The sequence below is a fragment of the Accipiter gentilis genome, chromosome 3 (assembly GCF_929443795.1).
Source record: "Accipiter gentilis chromosome 3, bAccGen1.1, whole genome shotgun sequence".
Taxonomy (NCBI): domain Eukaryota; kingdom Metazoa; phylum Chordata; class Aves; order Accipitriformes; family Accipitridae; genus Astur; species Astur gentilis.
This window is the reverse complement of record NC_064882.1, coordinates 21,454,793-21,478,567: the sequence shown is the minus strand read 5'-3', so window position 1 is coordinate 21,478,567 and position 23,775 is coordinate 21,454,793. Positions and strand designations below refer to the sequence as shown.

Genomic DNA, 23,775 nt, shown 5'->3' with positions numbered 1-23,775 from the left:
AAAGACTAACAGTAAATTGCACTGGGCTGGAGCAATGGGAAAAACTGAAAAAGGCCTATTCCCCTTGCTGTCTACAAAACCATGCAAAGCCACAACAGTGAAACCAAGGATTTTATGCATGTGACTTTAGAAATAAAGAGATGCATCAGATGCACGGACCTGAATTTGACAACTGGAAAAAATTCATTTTTAAAACTTAAAAAATGGCACATTAGTGACCTATACTCATTCTTCTAAAATAAATTAAACCAAATAGATTGCTATTCTAAACATACTACAAGTGTCACATTATAAGTTCAGTAGCAAGTAAAAAGACACTTTTTAGAAAAGTCCAGGAATTTAGTCGTGAAACAAAAATCCATACAGTTTCAAGTATGGAGGACAAGTGAAGATGCTTGAGACTATGCAGCCTCCTAGATCCTCAACTCTGAGCTCCTGAGGGCTTATCTATTTTTTTGAAGACACCTCAAATAAAGATGTAAAAATAAAAAGAATTCTGGGAAGATTTTTTTTTTTTTTAAATCCTACCTTCCGCATGGACTGGACTAAAGCCAGAAGTTCTCACAATTTTTCTATAAAATGTTAGTCTAGTATCTCATTCACAGATTGAACTTAAATCCAGCTCACAAGTATAATTAGTGGGAGTAAAGGACTCTGCTCCTGCAGGAAGAAAAAAAAATATTTTTCTAACCAAGTAAGTATTTAAAGGTTATTTGGTTTCAAAATAGATTCCACCTGAAATGAACTTAGTAGCTTCCAATCTTCTTTTAGCAGAGCCCTCATTTGAGAAAACTGGCAATATTCTGGACTTGACTGCGTTTTGTGGAGTCTTTGGTTCCAGTTCACACTTTAAAAATATGCTTGTCCTTCATTAATGAGAAGCGTTTGACTAGAAACAATCTACATAATAAACACCACAGTCACTGTTTTACCATGTTATTATCACTTGTATATATAGTAAACACACTTCCAAATCACAACACTGTATTCTAAAGAAGTAAGTAGCTTTAGAAGCTTTCAGAAGTATCACAAGGCAAGAATGGTTCAACACAGAATTATTAAACAAAATTTTTGTAATATAATCTATGAGAAATTTGAAAGCTATTTACAAAATATTGCTATTAAATACTTACAATATCCTCTATTATCTCCTTCACTGCAGCTACAGCTAAAATAAATAAGAGAGGGACCAATGTTGTGTAACGGCCTGTTGGTGATACGTCTGGTATTTGCTATTAAAAAAGAGAAAGAGAAAAAAAATTTGTTTCCATTGCTGGTTGAAAGGTATTTTTAATACAAGAAGCAGTACTTTCTACGCAAATACAGACAAGGCAACTGGATTCACTTTTTAGACATAGTGGTGATTATTTCCCAGAAAGTGTTATTGTCTTCAATACAAAAGAAGCTGATACAATAAAACGACATTTGCATTTTAAATCGCATAGCAGTCAGTGGAGTTACTTTCAGAGATTTTAGTGTCTGGAGAATATTCACCTTCCTTTCCTGTGTTTCAAATTAAGTTAAAATACATATTTATAAAATACAATTAATTTTCTCAGTTTAGATTTTTGTTAGCGCGGACACAAGTCCAAAGTTTTTTTACTTCCTTACAGTTTTAATCTCTAAGAGATATTTTGTATCATACTAGTTATTAATTGAGAAATTTCAAATAGCTGCTTTCTGCCAGACTATTGTAAGAAACACATTTTTGCTAAGCAGGTATGGGCATAGATGATGCAAGTCTACGTGTATGTAAAGTAAATGCTGAGAAAATGCAGCTGCTTATGCAATATACATGGATGACTAGCCACAATTATCTTTATATTGACTAGAGTTGTTAACGGCAACATTGATAGGCGAAAGGATTGCTGCCTTCATAGATTTTTAATAGGCAATGCAGCCCATATGACTACAATGAGATCTTTGCAAGAAAAAGAGTACAATAATAAGTGATGCATCAATGTGGTTAGCAGACATCCTCAATTCATCATAAAACATTTTGAAAAACAGCCAATGCTACTTAAGAATTACATATATTTCTTTTTGCTATCACCACGTGCATCTGAAAGAAAACAGGATGTTATATGTATGTATGCTATCTTTCTTGGAGTAAGACCAATTCACATCTATTTTCCAGGTTACTCTAGACCACATTTTTCAAGCAACTACATGGAAACCAGGCAGAAAGCTACTGTTGGGCAAGTGCCTATGTGTTGGCTACAAGGGAACGGGATCTATGACTTCACCAGCTACTCTTACCCTTTCATTCCTCCCTACATGTATGCTCAAACTCCCCCATTCCAATTACACATTATTTTCCAGGCAAAATATGACAGAAAAACGGGCACTAGCCTGTACCCTGGTTCCACTACCCCATATTTCTTACTCCTGCCACTGTGGTCTCACTGACAGCCCAACAGAAGATGGTGGACTTGTAAGCCCTAACATTCCACTTCCTAACATTCCACTTCCTCTACCCCAAACACCCATCTGCCAGGCTCTCACCCAGTTATTGCCAAGCCTCAAACAGCTTCTGAAACCTCACATTCTGTGTCACTGGCTTGACACGCACAGTGGCACCACAAGAGTGCTACTGGACCACTGGACTAGTCCAAGACGCCAGATGGGTCAAAAGGCTGTTTATTTAGAAGCCAGAGGTTTGCAGGCAGACAACCTAATGAAACTCTGAACTTCAGATTTTTTTATACCTACAAAGCAGTGTAAGCTACCTGTCCAGATATATCCTAAGAAACCGCTCCAAGCACTTATAGTGAAAGCAAAGAAATCGAAGTAAGTACAGACGAATCAACTTTCACTTGCTGAAACATCTGAAGTGAGGGAGGAAAAAGTAGACATGGTAGTATACTTGCCATTATTTTAGTAATTTTTGTTTGGTATGTCAATTCCTAACACAATAATCTCTACAACAGACAAATCAACACATTCTAAAATATGCACTAGAGTGGTTTTATCATATATGGTTAAGAATACAGAACTAGCCAATGGTAATTATCACTGTACCTGCCCACAGTTCAATTTTCATTCATCATCAGCTACTGCATTCATAGAACAGTATACAAAAACTATCAACTACTGCAAAATTAAAATATTCTGATATATCTGCAAAACATTATGTACTTCTTCAAAAAAGTCTCAGTAAGCTGGGTCAGGGATAGCCCTTTACAAACATACTGAATGAAGCTACAGTGGTGGTATCAAAAAAGACTGTGTGTTTTCTTCCTAACCAGCACAGCTAACTAGCTGGGATATGCAAGATAGCTGCTATAGTACTGGACTCCCCTGCTGTTTTTCTTCATCTAGGCTCAGCTTCAATCCTTATCAGCAACACTCCAAGAATAAATAATCACTTCTCAGCTGCAATTCCTACCCCTCAAAACAGACTACAGGATTGAAGTTCATAAGGTTCAGGTTTTTAGGCAGTACCCCCCATTATGAGAAATGCCAACCACAGGTAACATTTTTCTGTGTATGCTAGATATTTTTAAACAGGATTTTCCTGCCACAGCAGTCTTTTTCACCTGACAGTACTTCAGCTACGCTTAACCTGTTTTACAGAAAAACCTGTGTATTGTGTTATCTCCAAGGCGTAAAAAACCCCACAAACCCAAACATTTAAAGGTACGTTCACCCAATTCAGCTATTCTGCAAGGCTAACAAGCTCAGAAAGAACGGTACGCCAACCTCAGTATCTCTGAAAAACACTGCCTACGGTATAAATGCTTTCTCAACAAGTTTCAAACATTAGCATCTTATTGTTGATCTTACCTGAAGCAATGCAATAAAAAGAAAAAATGCATTAGCAGCTCTTCTGAACTGGGAATAAAGGAACCTTGGCAGGAATGTGATTATGTTGTACTTTGCAGTGCTGAGAGAAAGAGACAAAAACACGTGCTGTTATTACAGTACAAAAAACCTCTTCAAATATATTCCTTCCCTCTCAGTTACACAAGTTTTCAAACAGAACCTTTGTGATTTCTGTGCTAGCAAACATATTTGTTTGGGCTAAAAGAGAAACTGGAAGACTTCTGTGGAGACAGATGGGCAGGCATCCATGAACCGGCTAACCCAGGGAAGCGCCCGCCCCCCACAGAAACTGTCACCGGCTTCCATGTAGAGGCAAGAAGTTCCCTTGTCACCTCTGCCTGCTCTGTAGGAACCAGCCAAGCCCTACTGCCACGCAGTTACAGGTGATGAGGAGAGGAAAAGAAACAAAGAGAAGGTAGCAGGCAAGCAGTTACACCACCACCATTGAGAGAGCAGGTGAGGCAGGCCCCAGGCCTGCAGCTCTTGGGCCCAGAGGAGTACCCTGCCCTGCAAGCCATGGCGTACGCTGGGCAGGTAGCACTGCACAGCGGCTCCAGTTCAGACAAAATTCCTGGGGAAGGAGGTGTAATAAGCATAATGAGGAGGGTGCTAAATCAGGACTGAGGAGCTGCGGAGCTTCTGCACTGGCTATGAGTTTGCACGATACACCACCAACAGGATCAACTTAATTTAAATGGTGCATTTAAGAAATGATGAAAATTATAAAATTCTATTAAAAGATAAAAAAGCTATACCCTTCACTGAATGGAAAGGTCACTTTTTTTTTTTTTTTTTTTTTAAGTGATAAATGTTGGCTATTAAGTGTAGTTTTGCTAAGCTGGAAGAACAGAATACAGTTTATCCTCATGTAATGATCTCTACTAAGCCGTCATGAAATGTTTGAACAGCCAGCTCTTTGTCAGCCTTACATTTGTTAAGAACAGACTGCTACCATCTAAGGTCCTGAAACAGTAACAGTGAAAATAATCATGCCAAAAACTTAGAAGCTAAAGACTCGGAAGCATATTTTAACCCCTTTTAAAGTTAGTAATATTTAATTTAACTTCGCATAAATCAGTCACTTTAAAGGTGGAATGAATATATCCTGCAAAAACCTCAGCACTGTGAGGAAACAAAGGGAAGGACAGAAAAGGCAAGTTACGTACACAAACAAAAACCATTACAAAGTAATCTCAAGTCCATGAAAACTCCTACCGTGTTATTCTCAATGCCTGTAAGATTTCTGAATATATCAAAGGTACCTTCAGAAAAACACACCTACTTGGGACAGGGCTATCTTTGCCATTCATTTACTTTGATTTTTAACAACAGAACTGAGGATGTTTTCAGATCTAAATATACATCATTTATGAGTATACAGTGTATTACTTAAAATTCAATAAAAGCTAACAAAAACCCCACACCATAAATCATCAGAGTCCTAGAGCCTGAACTCAAAATTCAAAACTAGTTTCATAAGCAACCATAGCATCTTTGTAGCTGGTTGACTGAAAAGGACAGAGTTTCCAAAGACAAACAACGTCATGCTCAAGAGAAGTACATGTAAATTGGCATCCAGGTACCAGATGCCAGAAATATGTTCAAAGGCAGATGAACTGAACTTCAACTGAACTGAAAGCTGAAGAACAAATACATGCTCCAGGGATATGCTGATGGTGCAACTGTAAAGGCAACCCTTTCACCATCCAGATGTTTCTCACCCTGTTCTTAAAAATTTGGAAGGTCAGGTCTGTAAATGAAACAGCTCTGCTGCTCTCGTTGGTCAGCTTCATTCCCTACTCCAGAGCCTGAGACTGTAACTAGTGGTCAGAGGAAATAGCAGAAGTGGAATAAACAGAGTCTTTCCTTCATTTTTGCCATCCAACATTCTGAAATTCAGTATGTATTAACACCACCACTAGTTAATACCTGACATGATTATTGCAGAATTTGGTTAGCTGGGGCTGATTGATGAATATAGTTCTCAGTTCCTCTTGATCAGCTAGAGAAGTTTTCTCTGAAACATCATCTGTCTTCTCATAGCCTGTAAAAAACACAGCATGATTTTCCATATAAATAGATTTATATGCGCAAGATTCAAGGCACTTCATGACAAAAAGAAGACATCTATTATGAATGTGAAAATGCATTTGCACATCTCACAATAACAAATATTGTTCATTTAAAACCAAAGAAGTTTCAGCCTTTTAAATAATTTTGATTAGATATGAGGATAAAAGGTATCTAGTCAATATGCTTTGTATACCTGATAAGGAATAATAACTGTAAAATCTGCTGAATTCATGAGTACACTTAAATAGCTTGTGATACCTCATGGCAATATGAACTATCGTCTGTTGATGCATTTGAATCCAGAAGTGAACATACAAAACACCAACAGCAAAAAAAACCAACCCCAGACCACAACAAAACAAGGGTTAATTTTTCCAGCTCTCTCAGCCGAGTGATCTTGAGATAAAAACATGCAAAATTCTGGAAGTTACTTCCGGTACTGAGGCAAATATTTTAAAAGAAAGACACCAAGAGAAATAAATGAACACTACCATACGAAAAAAGTAAGAAGTTCAAGAATATACCAGTAGTATCAGTTAATTCTGGGCAACATGCAACAGAAAATGTAGTTATCTGACAAATAAGCATTACATGCTCAGAAGATCTCTATATTGTACCAAGATCGTTCAGCAGATCAGTTTCAAGTTTTGCATGTAAAAGTTAACATTGGTCATTGCTGAATTTACAGGAAAGTCAAATATTTAAAGGGATATTTACTACAACCTTTATACAATTAATTTTATACTGTTTTCCTGCACTATATCTGCCCCATATACACATAACACACTTTCCCCTTTGTGCTTCTTTTAAACACACACACCCTATAACAGTGTAACAACTAGGAGTTTGCAAAAGAACACACAAATAGCTAAATTTCTCATAAAAAATTTCATTAAAATTTAACCATTAGTCTCAATGGTACTAAAACAATTTACCAAGAGGATGTCTAAACAATGACATTAAATACAAAAAGCATGTGTGTACTATAGCTACTTTAAATCAAAATTACTAACTCTATTTGTTTGCACAAATCAACTGTTCTGAGAAATACTCATAGAAAATTCATTGTCACCATTAAAACTAAGCAAGCACAGGAAACGGATGTAAGCTACCCTACAGTGAGATCAATTATATTCTTCCAGTCCTCAGGACCACCCCCTAGACCACCATGGCCTTTCAAAGATAACCAAGAGTGGCCTGACAGTGAGACCGGCCAGCTGCCTCTGCACTCATGAATGCATCTGATCAGATGCCCCAGACTCACGTATTCCCAGTTTGTTTAAGCGTTCCTTAACCCAGTCCTGTTCCACTGAGGTAAGCCTTTCTTGCTCCAGACCTTCCCACTGGCATCAGGAACCTGTGGTTCCTGAAGGCTGATCATATCAGTAGAGACCAAAGTGGAGAAAGCTCCAAGTACTGCACCCACTTCTGTGTCCTTTGTCTCCAGGTTCCCCTCCCCATTCGGCATCATGCCCACATTTTCCACAGTCATCTTCTTCCTGCTGTTACATCTGGAGGAGAAGAAGGGTTTCTACAAATCCCTCATCAGATTAAACCCCAGGTGGGCTTTCGTTTTGCTAACCCCATCCCTCTGTACTCCTCTCCAGACACCTGTCCTCACTTCCAGCTCTTTTATCTTCCCTTTTTACATCTGAGTTTTGTCAGGGGCTCCTTGCTCATCCATGTAGCTCCACTGCCACCTTCACCTGATTTCTTGCTCACCGAGATAGACCAATAATCTTGACCTGGGAGGAGGTGATCCTTGGGAAGCAAGACCACTAAGCATTTGTTGGTTAATGCAATACCATTCCTTCACCTGCTACAAGTTTTCTGCATGACACTAGCCAGATTATTCCCAGAGAAGTGATATCAGTATATTCTTCATTTTGTGTGGGCTTAACTTGAAATGGTATTACTAGACTTACGGACATTCTCAGCACCTGCCTCCACTACTCAGTGAAAGCTGAGCTTCTCATATATTCTTCTATAAGCTATGAGGAATCTTGTACCAACCTGCATCATAACTTTCACCTGTAAAAGGGGATACCAATGTATTCTTCTCTCTTAAGACTTTTCACTAATGTTTTGTCAATCACTCAGCCATTACAATGATGACCAACAGGCCTAAGCAATCTATTCAGGTTGGAGCTTGTAAAGTAAATAAGGGTATGGCATAAATTAGGCACCAAAACGTTTTAAACAGTAACAACAATCTGTGTGTGTATAGCTGCTTGTTAAATAAGCACTGTTCATTCTGTATGCCAAATGAGAAAGATACATAGAAAAAAATTATGTTAGAATGCAACTGAATTCATCATAAAGTATATGCATGTCAAGGGTAATTAAGGCTGTATACGAAAACTTAAAGCTTATTTCTAGCATGTTCTATAAATTCTTACAAACAGGTTATGCAAAATCCAAGTCATCCTCCAGTCCACTCCCCATGACATAGCTTCTCACCTATTATCTCCAGAACATACATATCAGACACTACCTTGCAAGGTCAAGTCTCCACACATTGTGCAAAGACTCAGCAGAAACTTGTAATTTCATGCTATTTCCCATTCAGAATTCACAGATTCCATTACTACACAGGAAATCCCCACTACTACATTCATCCACTGCAATGACTTTACTTCCTTTCTTCCAACTCCCCCAATGAAAGGTACATATCCAACACACTTCTATTCAAATTTCAGTATGTATCTCAAGAAGATCCTTCAGAAGAAGGGCAGCCGTCCTAACAGACTGGGCCCAACTGAACAAGTGTTCACACAATAGTCCTCGACTCAAGGAATCACACAGGCATGCATGGTAGACTAAGCATGCCATTTCCTATTCTTGTCATTACCTCTCCTTGGAGTGACAACCATTGCACAACTGGCTATGCACAACCTCCAGCTCACAACTCCATAACCATGTATCCCTATAACACAACTGGATATAGGCACATCTTCAAGATGACTAGGTTTTCAGCCAAGCTGCAGGTGCACATCCAATCACATGTTTATACCTGACTGAGCCCAAATCCATCACATGGTGAGCACACCTTCATTCCAGGTATAGGACATTTACTTTCCAGTTGCTCAATGAAGGAGCAAATATGAAATATGGCTTCTGTGAGAAAACTTGGATGAAAAAGCTGGAAACTACTGTGTGAAAATAGCCTAAGTTCAGGAAATAAGGAAAGAGTTTGCATATTTGTGGAATGTACTACTTTAATTTTAAAGCATTAACTTTAAAACTCATGCCAGTATAAGCCTTGTATACTGACAGCGAATAGAGTTAAAGCAAATGTTAGCAGGCATTAAACACTATATATTACCTGTTTGTTAAAAACACTACCAAACTATAGACAATTTATTTTCATTTATCAGTATTATGGCATTTATTTGTTCTCCTCTAATTAAAATGACAGCAAAAAGTTCTGAGAAGCTTCATAAACATTCACTGCCTTACTTCCTACTACCTTGAATTCACATTTCTCAATTTTCCCTTGAAAAGCAATCTTAGGAGTTAAGTTCTGAGCCTCACACATAGCCCTCTCTACTCTGCAGCTTCAGTAAAACCAGCTATCCCACCCTAGGTGCATTATACTACCCTGAAAGCTTTAAAGGTTACACATGTCCCATCACCTCCCTGCCTAAACTTTAGAATACATTCACTTAGAGTTCACAGACTAGATTAATACACAAAACTCAGTATCAAGGAGATACAATTTTTCTTCCGTGTTTGTCTACATGTGTATATACATAAAATATCTAAAAGCTTATACATTACTGAAGTGGTTACGTTGTCTCAAATGGTAAACCTGCTTAACTTAAATGACTAAAATGTTTTCCAAGCAACAAGAGACATAAAACGTTCTTTGAAATGCTCTACTTACATGTAAGATTATCAATAAGAATGTTAAAAAACAAAAAAACAAAAAAAAAAAAAAGAAAAAAAGACATGGAATTCCAATTCAACATTTGATACAGAGCTTCTACATCCTACCCTCCCACAATGCCGTTTCTTTAAATATCCATGTACCAACCTTTGCAACAATACCATTATATCTTGCTTGGATTACCTACCCAAGAACTTCAGCCAAGAGTCAGCAAACCTGATTTTCAGCTCCTCTGCAGCTATGCATCTATCCTGCTTAGCTAATAGATGCCCAATGCCAGAAATTAGGCAGACTCTTCTTGCCAGGTAGCAGCTGATTTTTAGAGCTGCCTGAGGTCAAAGAGAACTCTGCTACGCAGCTGCAAGGCAAGCCAAAGCTCAGGCACTGCTTCTGGGCTCTCAGCATGCCAAATGTCTTCAAGGGACACTATATCACTCTGGTCTATGTGCTGGGCAGACCTACCCTGCAACAGGTTTTTTCGGTTTTTGTTTTTTAAATTCTCTGTATTATGGTAAGTGAAATTTTCCGCTAATTTGTCAGATATAGGACTGTACGTTCATAACTATCACTTTGAGTGTGACTGGGAGTTTCCCCACATGATGCATTTACTAGAATTGCAACTAAAAATTATCTCTCATGTTCCCAGGGTTTGTTTGTATTCTGCACCTTCAGAAAACTATCATAAAGCATTTCCAATTTCTGCCATGTCTCACCCACACTCATCTAGCATAAACAGATTAAATCATCAAAAGCTTTATTTAAGTATATTCGTTCTTTCAAACAAGACCTGAAAGGAAGTCTTCAATTTATTTTTCTTTCATAAGGTGAGTAAAGAATTTGACAACAACTGGTTGGTACTCAAATGGGCCAAAATAATGTCAGGAACTAAAATTAAAAAGGGATAAGCTTTTCAACAAGGAAGGATGTTAAAAGCTGAGGTGGTTTATACATTCATTTGAAATGCCTACCAATCTACAACCAAGAGGACAGAAGTCAAGACTGCATATTTGTCCCACTATTACAATCCCTGATGCAATGCGGCACCTTACAGGAAATCACGTCTAAGATTTCAACTATTCACTTTCAGGTATGAAGTAGGACATCTATCAAACTACAGTTGCAAACCTGAGCCTACCTGCATTACATCACCCCCTGACTCTTACAGGCTACAACTTTATGAAATTTTAAAAACCAAAACTATAAGCTAGAGCTTAACTGCTGACTAACCTAGGAAAAGGTCTCACATATCAGTGCAGCAGGTCTACATTAAGTGCTGTATTTCTTCCTCCAGAAGAGCAAGGATCCATTGGCATCAAACCAATTCGTATGAACTCAGCCTATTAAATAAGCAGAGGCTGGCCTGTCACAAAAATATTGCCTGCAAGTAATTACAGGAACAATAAAAGCATACCTATACTTAAGAATGGAAGGGAAATTTCACTAGATCATCTCTTGGTGAAAGTAGCTTTTTTTGACAAAGGCATGTTTGAAAAGATGCATTTAAGACACAGCAAAAATTAAAAAGAGTTGGTTGCCTTCCTGTAATCCATCAGAAGGTTCCAAGACAACAGAAGAATGTTGACCCAAACGTTCAGAAAGTTGATGAAGAAAAAAAAATAAAAACCCCTGAAGTACAGAATCCAGACAGGAAGGATAAAAAAACCACAACACATGCACAGACAATAGCAAAGCGTCAGCTGTTACAAAATTTCATTATGAAAAAACAGCGAGAAGAATGAGAGTAAGAACTTCAAATGAAGCAATCATTCTACTCACCTTTAAAAACAAAACAAAAAAGTGTATTTTTTGCTGTGTTACAGGTATTAAACCAATGTCCATCTAACTCACTTCTTGTTCATCACACTTAAGCTATCGAAAAAGCATTATTCCAGGGCTTAAAATTAGAAGTAGCATCACTCTTTTTAGCCTAAAGGCCACAACAAATTCTGAAGTGCCTCTTAGTAATCATTTTGAAGTCTTATATCTAGCAAGATTAAAACAGCAATTATCACATTTCAGACAGGAACTGTGATGCTGTACTAGTAAAACCTGACATTCAGAAAGAAGAATTAATATAATCCCAAACTTTTCTTCCTCTGCTGTGGCTTGCAATATTGATGATATTTAACCAGAGATGAGGTCGTATTTAACCACAGCTGAACTATCAAACAGATTCTATGACATACATTCTTACATGCCCCCACTGACAGAAAAGCATCTGACTTTTTTAAAGTTTAAAGTCAGGAATTACTGGAAATTATTGATGGATGAGCACAAAACACCACAAATTTCCTTCAGAGTCACCCAATAAATAACTGAGGTTTTGGTTCAGGATTTCTTTTAATCTGTTCAAAATTAAATAATGGAAGTATAATTATATGTGAGAGTGGGAAAAGGCAAGACAAAGTTGGAAACAGAGTTTCCCTGAATTCTGAGAATATGGAGACTGGGTAGTTACTTCCCAGGGTACAAGCTGTACCTGAAAAAACCCTCATAGCAAAATGTGTATTTTGCATAGAATACATGTTTTCAGTTTTGCCAGCAAAAATAACATCTTCAACAACAGCACAGCCCAAATAAATGAGTAACCAATGAAACAAAGAAACAAGGCCCCTAAACAACAAACTTGAGTGTTCTCCCGCAAGAGACCCACTGAAGACCGTATTTTGCTTCCAAGAATAAGTTTGGAAGAAGTAACTGTTCCAAACCACCATATTTGCAGTGATTCTTCTTAAAGCAGTTTTGATAATAAAGTTTCTAAATTAGTAAAACAACAACAGTAAATTCTAAAGAGTAAACACTGTCCAAATATTTTCCATATATTCAATTTTTCCTTTAGGTAGGTAGTTTAGGAATTTCAGCTTTCATTCCTTAAAACAGTCTCATTTTCATTACAAGAAATGGACAAGAGTAAATACAGATACACTATAATATGGAAAGAAAGGGAGGGAAAAAAACCCCTCACTCAAACCACCGGAAGGATTTTAATTCACTTCCCTTAATCATTAAAAATTCCTTTTTAATTCTCAAAGTACAGCATTCAAAAGCTTTGAAACTTCATGCTGGAGCCAAGAATGTCTTGTATGAATAAGTCTGCTAGCTCATATTCCTGAAGAATGCAGCACTGTTCAAAGAGGGTATCATTTTGAAAAAGAAGGTGCCTTCAGTTATTTGTCATAACGCCATGATAGACCTTGAATAACAGAACAGGCACTGGGAACCTGACCCATCAGACTGTCCTTCTGAGGAGTCATAGCACAGAAGGGAATTGGAACGACCTGCTTGAACCTGCTGATAATGCTCAGGTGGCCAAGCCTGCGCTAGAACTAGACAGTTTTTTTCCAGTTGTGATGTACTGGGATCTCAACATAGCCTGCAAAACAGACCTGTCAGGAAAAAACCCCACCAGACACAAGTAATTATAATGAGCACTGCATATGGTACAATGCTATATAGTCCTACAGTCCATGAGTAGAAACACTTAAGGATATATTACAAGGCATTACAAAAACAGATGGTCTTCAGCAGACCATCTGATGACTACTATGGAATTTCTAAATACTTTCCCTCTTCATATGAAAGTCATAGAATCATTGAGTAGTTTGGGTTGGAAGGGACCTTTGAAGGTCATCTAGTCCAACCCCCCTGCAATAAGCAGGGACATCTTCAACTAGATCAGGTTGCTCAGAGCCCCAGCCAACCTGACCTTGAATGTTTCCAGGGATGGGGCATCTACCACCTCTCTGGGCAACCTGTTCCAGTGTTTCATCACCCTCATTGTAAAAAATTTCTTCCTTATATCTAGTCTGAATCTACCCTCTTTTAGTTTAAAACCATTACCCCTTGTCCTATCGCATCAGGCCCTGCTAAAAAGTTTGTCCCCATCTTTCTTAGAAGCCCCCTTTAGGTACTGGAAGGCTGCTATAAGGTGTCCCCAGAGCCTTCTCTTCTCCAGGCTGAACAACCCCAACTCTCTCAGCCTGTCTTCATAGCAGAGGTGCTCCAGCCCTCTGATCGTTTTTGTGGCCCTCCTCTGGACCCACTCCAACAGGTCCATGTCTTTCCTGTGCTGAGGACCCCAGAGCTGGATGCAGTACTCCAGGTGGGGTCTCACCAGACCAGAGCAGAGCAGAGGGGCAGAATCACCTCCCTCGACCTGCTAGCCACACTTCTTTTGATGCAGCCCAGGATATGGTTGGTCTTCTGGGCTGCAAACTCACATTGCCAGCTCATGTCCAGCTTTTCATCCACTAGTACCCCCAAGCCCTTCTCACAGGGCTGCTCTCAATCTCTTCATCCCCCAGCCTGTACTGATACCAGGGGTTGCCCCAACCCATGTGCAGGAGCTTGCACTTGGCCTTGTTGAACCTCATGAGTTTCACATGAGCCCATTTCTCAAGCTTCTCCAGGTCCCTCTGGATGGCATCCCATCCCTCAGGCGCGTCAACCGCGCCACTCAGCTTGGTGCCATCTGCAAACGTGCTGAGGGTGCACTCAATCCCATTGTCTTTCTCACTGATGAAGATATTAAAGTCATCTCATCTTGCACAAGTTCAGCTTCACCTAGTTTTCATATAGGCATTTATCTCCACTAATATAAAGAACCAGTTATTACCTATGGTTGTTGGTAGACAGCACCATGGCACCTCAAATTTCTACCTTTTCTCAATGACCTTATATTGTTCACTGAACTCCACCAACACACGGAAGAAAAGCATTAATGTTTTTCAATCTTCAGGAGAATCCTAGTAAGAACTGCCAACAATTCCACTCTCCCAGAGTCTCTCAAAAGAAATAAAACGCTTTGAATTATTCCATTTCATAATTTTTAATGGATGCATATATTAACTGTGTAGTTATATATAGCTAAAACAACCACAGTTAATTACTGTATTTAATAAGGCTAGAGGTAGACTACACCACTCAAAGATTCCCCATGTGTTTTGCAACTGCAAAATACAAGATACTGATGCTATTTCCACTGCACCAGTTGTCTGAAGCCCAGGTATGATTCTGAATTCAGGTTACTGGTGGTGAAAACAGATGTGGAGATTGCCTGAATCGTTTAGGAGGGCCAAAACCTCCATGCCACGAGCAAGACTTACTGGTACACATACCACTTTAGAACTCCTCTATTTCCTATGCTTACGGTGAACTGCAGGTGTTCTTTGTAATAGGGATAATAGGCACAAAAATCTATTTTAAAAAGATTCTAAGCATGCCTGGTTATCTTTTGTCAGCCATGAAGAACAGAAGAACCTGCACAGGTTTGGAAGAAGGCCACAAAAATAGCTCCTTTTTAATCAAATTCCTTTCTCTATGCAGGCAGCATGTTGTCTTACAGATGTTAAAACACCTACAATTTTTATTTTGTAGTAATTTACAGACTGTAGTGTCAATTATTCTGTGTGACTGTCGACCAACTCTTGGAAATGATACCTGTGTGCATTGTTCTGACAGTTCTGATTTAGTTTGTTTCATCTGAGCACAACAGCTGATTTTTTCTAACAACAGTATTATTATCTCTTCATGTCAGAGCTTAGTTCTGAGATGATGTCAAGGCAGTCCAGGCCAATAAGGTAGCTCATGATCCACGGAAAAGGTCTCTGAAGCAGAAGTTACTTACTGCAGTGACAGGAAAGAAAAATGAGGTTTTAACCCCAAAGATACAATAAACAAACAAACAAACAAACAAAAAAAACGCCAAACAGAATAAGTGAAGCTTGTCCCCACAAGTCTTAGGCTACTCTGAGGAGTGGTCCATGCCATGACGGCACTTATGGAAGCTGCTGTTTGTGATTACGGTATTATCAGAGACTTCCAAAGAACACACAGGGACCCTGCCAATAACAAGAATTTCCTACTTTGCACTGTAGGTAAGACTTTGGTGGAGGTCTCAGAAGGCAGCCTTATCATCACTTTGCACAGCGCTTATCTAAGGGACTCCTGTGATGGCCAGAGCTAGGGTTTTACAGTTCCTTTATGTCACTGTAAAATGCTAAGGATGAGACCCACACTGCAGAACTCCAGAGTTCTCTTTTTTAGAAAACAGTAACACTTAATTACGAAGAACTGTTTAGATATGACAGCCACACAGGCCAAGTATGTGGACTAACTAAATTGGAAGCCATTTATCTCAAAAAGAAAAAAAGAAATAAGAGACTCATTGACATGAATTTCCTTGTGAATGAACCGAGTATAAATAAATTGAACTGAAAAGAAATAAAACTAGCAAGTATCACATTAATCTAAGAGTAAGAAAACAGTATCAGTTTTTAAATTCTTTTTCTTTGCGTAATCACATATATAGTATAGTATGAGTCAATAATGCCACCGCTATGATGAAAAACTGTCATTTTCCAAATGTTAAGTTCCTTTAAAGAAGTTTCGTAACTATTTTCAGTCCTAAAGAAAGTATTTTTGAGAAACCTCTTAAACTGCCTGTATTCAACTGTTTTACAGTCATCCAACCTTGAACACTATTCAAATAAGCTAGACTTTTTGTTCCCTTTTACTGGATCTGTACAACTTAGCTACAAGTTTACCTTTAGGGAACACCACATTTGTTCATTTAATAACAGTTAACATTTCTGTAATTAGATAATTTAAAGAGAGCATAAATATTCCCAATTTATTTGTGCTAAGCTTGCAGTAAAAACCAACTGTCTGGAAAAGAACTGAAATTAAGCAGTGAAAATTTGGACATTTATGTACCTACTAATCACTGCGGGTATAGCAGCACAGTTGCTCTGGTTGTAAACACATTTCAAAAGTGGAAGGATGTACCTTCTTCCTTTCTTCTTAAAAAGATCCATTCTTCTATTTCTTGGCCAGCTAACATTTTGCAGGTAAAGGCAGAGGCAGACCTCCTATAAACCTACTTTTGGGGGAAGAAGGCATGTAACATGGGAGAAACAGAAAAGAGCAACCTACTTCGAATCTACCTTTCTTCATGTTCTTCCTAGCCAAAAATAAAATAAAATAAAATAAAAAAATTAAAAATCCTTTTTTTTTGGAAGAAAAATAGAGGGAGAATGTTTCTACCTCCCTACATAGCCAAATGAAGCCAAAAGATAATCAACCTGGTGTAATGGTTTAAGTGCGAAAACTTTCAGACAAAGGCATAAAACCTGCATACCTGTCTCAGGAAGTATGGGTCATTACGGTGACACCGCTATCATTACCTACAGCAACTGAAAATCATAAGCTGCCCCAACAGACTGCTGCTTGGGTATCAGTGGTTTCAGATGTTACTTTTGCAGGCAATAAATATTACATTAGGACAATTTCACCGCAGTGATTCTTCGCAGAAGGCAGTTCTTGACACGTTGTTATCCGAAGGCTAAGCAATCCTAACCCTTAGTTAGGCACGAAACACCAGCACAGGCTGCAGCTTTCAGGCACGTTCCCTCTATCAGAAGCGTTCATTTCCGATGATCACCGTACACCTACGTGCTACAGATAAGGGAGGCACGCCGACTTACTCCTAGGTCGACCATCCCAGGCCAAATATCCCAGGCCATGCCACATCCCAGGCCACCGCTGCCTCTCCCCCCCCCCCCCATCCCCCCCCGGGGCCGGCGGGCCGTGCGGCAAAAAGACACACCGGCAAAAAGAAAACAACCGCTCGCCCTGAAACGCTGCCATCGCTGACGCGCAAACCGCTGCCGGGGGGCTCACCGCCCCCGGCAGACAATGGACAGCCATAAATACGAGACCGACCGGGGAACACCACCGCCGCCGCCAGCAACGCTCACGCCCCGGCGCTGAGGCCGATGCGCGGCCGCCGCAAGCGCCCGCCGCCGCAGCCCCGGGTGCGGTGGGGGGCGGGGGGAAGCACGGCGCGACCGGAGGCCGCGGTGAGGGGCGGCGCGGCGGGCGGCGTTGCGGCAGCCGGCGCGACACCGGCTCCCCCCGCCGCCGCCGCCTCCTCCTCCTCCTCCTCCTCCTGGCCCGGCGGCGCAGACCCCGCCGCGGCTCCGCGCCGGAGGGTCGCGGAGCGCCGGGCGGGCTCCCCCGTCCGTCCCTGCGGGCGGGCGGGCAGAGGCGGGCGCCGGGCGGCACTTACCCTCTGCGCGGGAGCGGATCTCGGACACCGTTTTCTGCACCGCCGGCATCGCCGCCGGGCGGGGGGCGGTGGCGGGGCCGCCGCCTCCGCCCGCGCGCCCTGCACCTGCCGCACGCCGGAGCGCGCCCCGCGCCGCAGCGAGGCCCCGGGGCGAGGGCGGCGGCTCCTCCGGCAGCCCGAGGCGGCAGGCTCGCGCCCCGGCTGCGCCGCCCTCCGCTCGCGCCGCCGCTCCTCACTGACAGCCGCGGCGCCAGCGCTCCGCGCTCGCCTGCCCCCTCCGGAACCTACCAACTCTGCCTCCCCCCCCCTCCCCCGCACCCCGCCTCCTCGGCCCGCGGCGTCCCGCCGCCATCTCCCGCCCCCCCCGGGGCTCGGGCTTGCCGGGCCGCTGCGCCCAGCCGGGCACCGGGGCTACGGGCGGTTTGCGTCCCGCTTCTGGAAAGAGCGAGGGGGTTCCGATGTGACCCCCCACCCCGTGACGCGAGGGGAATGGAACGCGCCGAGCCCTGGGCCGCTGGCCGGCACTAGGGGCGGGCGAGGGGAGCCCTGGGGAAGGCCGGTCGCTGTCCCCGGCCGGTGGGGGCTCCTGTCCGGGACGGCGGAGCTCAGCCTCGGGGGGCCCGGGGGGGGGGGGGTGAGGTGGGTTGCTGGAGGCTGCTGGCGACCCACGGGCGGCGGTACGCTTGTCGGGGCGGTGGCAGCCCGGCGGCCTGGGCAGAGGAGGTCGGGGGGGGAGGGGGGGCGGGCGCGGAGGGCAGCAGGGCCGCGGCGGGGCGGGGGGAGCCTCCCGGGCTGCTCATCCTTGTTTTTCTGCAGAGGGGACTCCTCCCGTCCTTTGGTCTCTTGGTCAGCTTAGCCAGGTGTAAAGGAAGCGCAGGGCGCGGTGGGGGGCGGGAGGCGTTCGTCCGGAGAGGGAATTTGAAACGTTGCTGGAAAGCCCTCATTCGGGGGGCAGAGGGTTGGTGCCGCTCTCTGTTTGACAGGCATCTGTCAAACTCTCGCCCAGCTTTTTATTTTTAATCTCTCATAAGCCACAGTGCCGCAGTTTGACAGCCCTGAGTCAGTGTGAATCCAAGCGCTCCTCCTGTGTGGGCTGGTGGAAAGGAGGTCCCAGCTGCAGATGCCTCGGGCTGAAGCAGCAATTTTACTTCTCGACGGTTAACGTGACACTTGGGTGACTGCAACAGGCTGAGCAATGTGTCTCTGGCGTGTTGTCCCTATGTCTTGCTAAAAACAGCCACAGTAAAACAGGATGGGGAAGAAAATAGGAAAGGTGATAGGACTTGGAGGTAGGTCTTCTTGGCATAATTATGTTTTGCATCCATTTCAGTCAGGCATAAAGCATACTGACTGCCTAGAGGATGATGGAAGTTATGAAACAGAATAAAGCTACCATTGTCCCACGAATCTTGGGAGGATTTGAAGCTGACATGTCCACTAAAGGCTACCATTGTGTCCCCCAGAAAGTATGTAACACAGTCAGATTATGGATGTGGGATTGCTGCTGATTTCTTTGCAGAGTGTACGTACATGCTATGAGAAGATAGATATAGTCTTTCTTAACAGCAACAGAGTCAGTCTTTTTGTTTGATAAAATTGTTTAAACTTAATCTGTGTAAATCGATCAAGCAGCTCTTCATTCATGGAGAAAAGTGAACCAAGGATTTGTTTTTCTTAAATGCTGAGCTCAGATGCCAGGAAAGAGGAATACTTTGCGTCACAGAAAACTGCATGGGAAAATAAATGCAGCTTTTTTTTTTTCAATCCATGGGCCAGAAATCCTGCTGGAGACTCCTCTTCGAAAGAGAATGCTCTTCTGCATCATCCTATGCATCAGTCTGTGTGGGTTTTTTGTGTTTGTTTTGTTGATTTCTTTTTTTTCTGAACCAGAAACAAATACCGTAGAAAGCTCTCTCTTCATGCTTTTTTACTGGGAAACCAAAATGCCTGGAAAGAACAGGCACTGCTCATCCAGTTTTAAGAAATACTCGGTGTAGGTCAGTCAGCAATGGGCAGACGCTTGGCCGATGCAAGTTACGTTCTGTAAGAAACAGCTTTTAGTTTTCTGTTGAGATGCCGTTGAAGCCTGACTGAGGCAGTCATTTAGGAGACTCAACATATATATAACCCTCCCAGCATAAATAGCGTCCTTTCATGAAAAAGGATCTCATGTGTGGGGTTTTTTTGCAATTCATAGCAGCTACACTATTGTTAAAAGGCTGCAATCAGACAGTGAAAGCCACTGTAAATTTTTATACATGCCAGTCAACATGCATTTCCCCCCAAATCACTGCACTGCTAGTGACAAATAGAATTGTCACTTAAATCCACTTTGAAATCCCATTTTACGTCTAAACTTTTTTTTGGCTGTAAGATCCCTGGCAAGTGGCACTTATTACTGATACCTTTGGGCAACTGGAAATGTACACACTTGAGTACAGAAGATACTAGAACAATGCTGCCAAGTGCTATTTAAAATTGTGAATAGTTATTTTACAAACAAGGCCACTATCCACATCACAAAATAGCACAGCAACGAAATCAGTAGCTTTATTCTTGGTATATTATTTTTGTACTCTGAGTTATTGTGAATGCTTAATATCCCTTTTTTTTTTTTAAGAAAAAACCTTTTTTGCATTTATGGTTTTGCATTTATCTATTATGCATTATGGAATAATATTTGAATAAAGATAAGGAATAAGGTTCTATTAAATCTTACCATCACTTAAGAAATTCCTCAGTTTTCCAGGTTTTATTCTACAAAGCCTCAGTGGTAAGATAAATGCAGTTAGCCATTTAGTTACACAACAGACAGTTTATCCAGATGTCATCCAAACATGGGAAACTCAAGCGCTATATTTTGTAACAGTCCCCATCCACTTGCAGTATTACTGCAGGAGTAGCCCAGTAGCCTCTGTGCTTCCTCCCTTCCCCCCACAAGATCTGCTAGCAGAACCAATTGGCCCTTGTATTTATTTCTTTCCTTTGGAAAACAAGTATATAAGCTCCATCCCTTCACCTCTGCTATGGTGAATATAGCCTGTGTCACTCTAAGCATTTTCCATCTCCACACACCACCATTCTTGTTTTGATATACACAGGTCAAAAAAGGCTTCTGCAGCTTTTTAAGCTGAGAGTATGCTCAGTTTAGACACTTGAGAGTATGCTCTATGTTTAAGGAATCTGGTATTTGTTTCTGGATCATCACTTGTTTGGAATGTGCGCGACAGGGCTGCAAAATGGAAGCAAGCTAGTCAGCTTTCCAGCAAAGGTGTAAATTAAACAGTATGCCTATATTATGCTTTAAAGATGACACTCTAGATTGAGCTTCCTCTTTGATTTCAATGTGTATTTGGAAATATGTGAAAGCTCTGGTGGAACCAATAGCAATTTATTAGCACTAATTTATTAGCAGACACTACCTTTTGGCACAAAAGAGGACAGAAACCTCGTTCTCTAAATACGTGCAGAAAAATTGCATATCCACAGAGAAGAACAAGTTATTTCAGATGGAGAAAAAGTCTTGCAACAACAGCTGAAATGTTGAGCTAGTAAAAGAAAACTGTGAAAGGCCTTGATTACAAGTCTATTTGTGTGTCAAAAATATCATGTATACTATACTTCAAAGTTTTATGGATTAGGCTGAGCTATGATGAGGCAATCTTACCTCACCAGTTCATCTGTAACGGCCTTCAGTGGAGTAGACTACTTAACTGAAATCTGTTCTTGCAAATGGTGTAAGCACTTACTTTATTAGAACTTTAAGGATAGAAGTTTCCATTATTTATGATGTACCAACTGTCCGCTGTAGTAGCCTCCCATAGTAAGAAATACTCTCTTTAAAATGAATGGATGTATAAACAGGGAAAATGAGGTCTGCAGGCACGCAATTTTCACAAACTTCACATATATAAAAACTTAAATTTTTCCTGTAATGGTATTAATGTATATGAAGTGGTGCAATTTTCCTTTGTGGTATACTGTCAGAAAACAGGTGGCCAGGTTTCATACAATAGTGGAAGGGAAAATCAATAGTGTAACTGCGTCTTCTTTTCCAGACTTGTCTGGAAAGGATTTCTGGCATATGTCTTTTTCTGCTTCATAAGATATTGCAGCATCTGGAGGCTGTGCAGTTAATCTCAAACTCTCAATATTTTAACCCATACCTTTGTAGTTTAATACATAAAATACTCCCATAGCATGGGAAGTTTCTAATGAAATTTTATAAATAGCCAGATCTAAAATTTGAAAAGGTACAGGGAAGCAACCATTTTGGCTCAGATGAGTCTATAATTTGCCTATCAGCTAAGAGACTATGTATGGTATTGCCGAAGAGTAAACCAGTGCTGTGCTCAAAGGAGGAAAAGCACATTCTTGCTTTCTTTACCCTCTTTGACCCTCTGAAAGGAAAACACTTGCAGGCTTTGTGTACTGATTTTTAAATCCATTGTGCGTATGTCTAAGCATAAGCTTCTCCTATCTAATTCTGTAAGCAGATCAGATAAAGTGCTTTGAAATTCTACCTGAAGCCATTAAAATGGTGACAAGATGTTTTATTTACGAAACTGTATGTTAACTCTTTGGTGTTTTCTAAACTTTGAAATCTCTCATGTTAGCTTTGTTTAATCTTCTCAGACACATATATCTCCAAAGCAAGCTTATTTAAATTATTTGACTATTTTTGCTGATATTTCACGTACTCCTGGTGAAACTCCTGACAGTTCTCTGCGTGGTTTAACAGAAACCAACAAATCTTTTGTTTGCCCAAATGTGACATCAAATACATCAACTAGCCTATACTGTCTAAGCCAGCAAATCTATCCTGTGTTCACATGTACTTATCAATATCTCACTGTAAGATATGAAAAATTATTTGTCTTCTACTTGCTGTTGTTTATGTAATGATGCTTTGCCCTTAACTGTTCAGTACCCCATCCCTCTAGCCTAAAAATAGATCACCTGTGGAAACAGGCTGTGAAGTTTTCCTTATAGAATGTGTTTGATCGGTACAAGCCAGTGTAAATTTATATTGTGTGTATCCTTTATGATTATGAAAAACAAAACTTCTCCTTCCCTGAGGCAAGACATGTTAATAAAAGAAACCTCAAACCCCTAAAGTGGATATTTAGACATATAGAACATACCACAAAACACATCAGATAATTCAACCTCTAGGCTGATTTATAGAAACCCATGAAGGCATTCCCATTAGTTTCTCACTCAGCTGCTGTAGCAGTGCCTGAGTGTATAAGCAAAGCATAGGGAAGCAAAAAACCCCAGACAAACAAAACCAAAGCAGATCCAAAGTGTAACAAAGAGAGGATACATCTATATGTCCTTTTCTTTGTAGACCCAGCTCTACACCTGAGCCTAAATGTCATTTACTCAAATTTCCTCTGTACACTGTTAGATTCTCATTCAGGGCACTGGAGGAAAAAGACTTAGGGATACATAATTCCATAGCACAGACTGAAACTCACAGTTGCTTGCAGTGGAAACGTGCAAGGACAAGTTCTCTGGTGTGCATTCTGTAACAACTTGTGGCAGCATCAAATGGCCCACATCAGGCACACTAGTTCCTGAAAAGACATGATCTTACATGCTAAAAGGAACTGTGGTAGTTGGAAGCAGCCAACCTACAGATGTCCACAATGGTGCAATGCAGTTGTGGTCAGTTCTTTGTCTGGTTTGTAGCTTGGCCTTGGAAAGACAGTACAGATACTATTAAATGGGCCATCAGGAACATTCCTTCTGGTCAACAAAGGTGAATGTATCAATACTTCTTCAAATCCACCTCATTATCCTTTTCTGAGAAGAAGGTGGGCATCATGAGCATCATATCTTTTTTTTTTTTTTTTTTAACAAGTGGAGGGAAGGGAAGTTATTATTTTTCTTTTTCCAAAATAGGCTTTCCTATAAC

General features: G+C 41.0%; 1 protein-coding gene across 8 annotated transcripts in view; it reads right to left on the bottom strand.

Moving 5' to 3' along the window:
- ATP8A1 (ATPase phospholipid transporting 8A1) overlaps positions 1-18,066 on the bottom strand; it is a 135,137-nt gene extending 117,071 nt beyond the window's left edge. For 4 of the 8 annotated variants that reach the window (XM_049834500.1, XM_049834517.1, XM_049834491.1 and 1 more), the window contains exons 1-4: positions 17,856-18,066; positions 5,755-5,869; positions 3,787-3,886; positions 1,134-1,232 (exon numbers count right to left, since the gene is read on the bottom strand). In XM_049834500.1, coding sequence (XP_049690457.1) covers positions 1,134-1,232; positions 3,787-3,886; positions 5,755-5,869; positions 17,856-17,904 — 363 coding nt within the window. In that variant the 5' untranslated portion in view covers positions 17,905-18,066. Of the gene's footprint in view, positions 1-1,133; positions 1,233-3,786; positions 3,887-5,754; positions 5,870-15,226; positions 15,447-17,855 lie in introns of those variants that run through there. The other 4 variants (XM_049834539.1, XM_049834549.1, XM_049834569.1 and 1 more) reach the window with 2 other exon arrangements.
- Between the last annotated feature and the right edge of the window lie 5,709 nt (positions 18,067-23,775).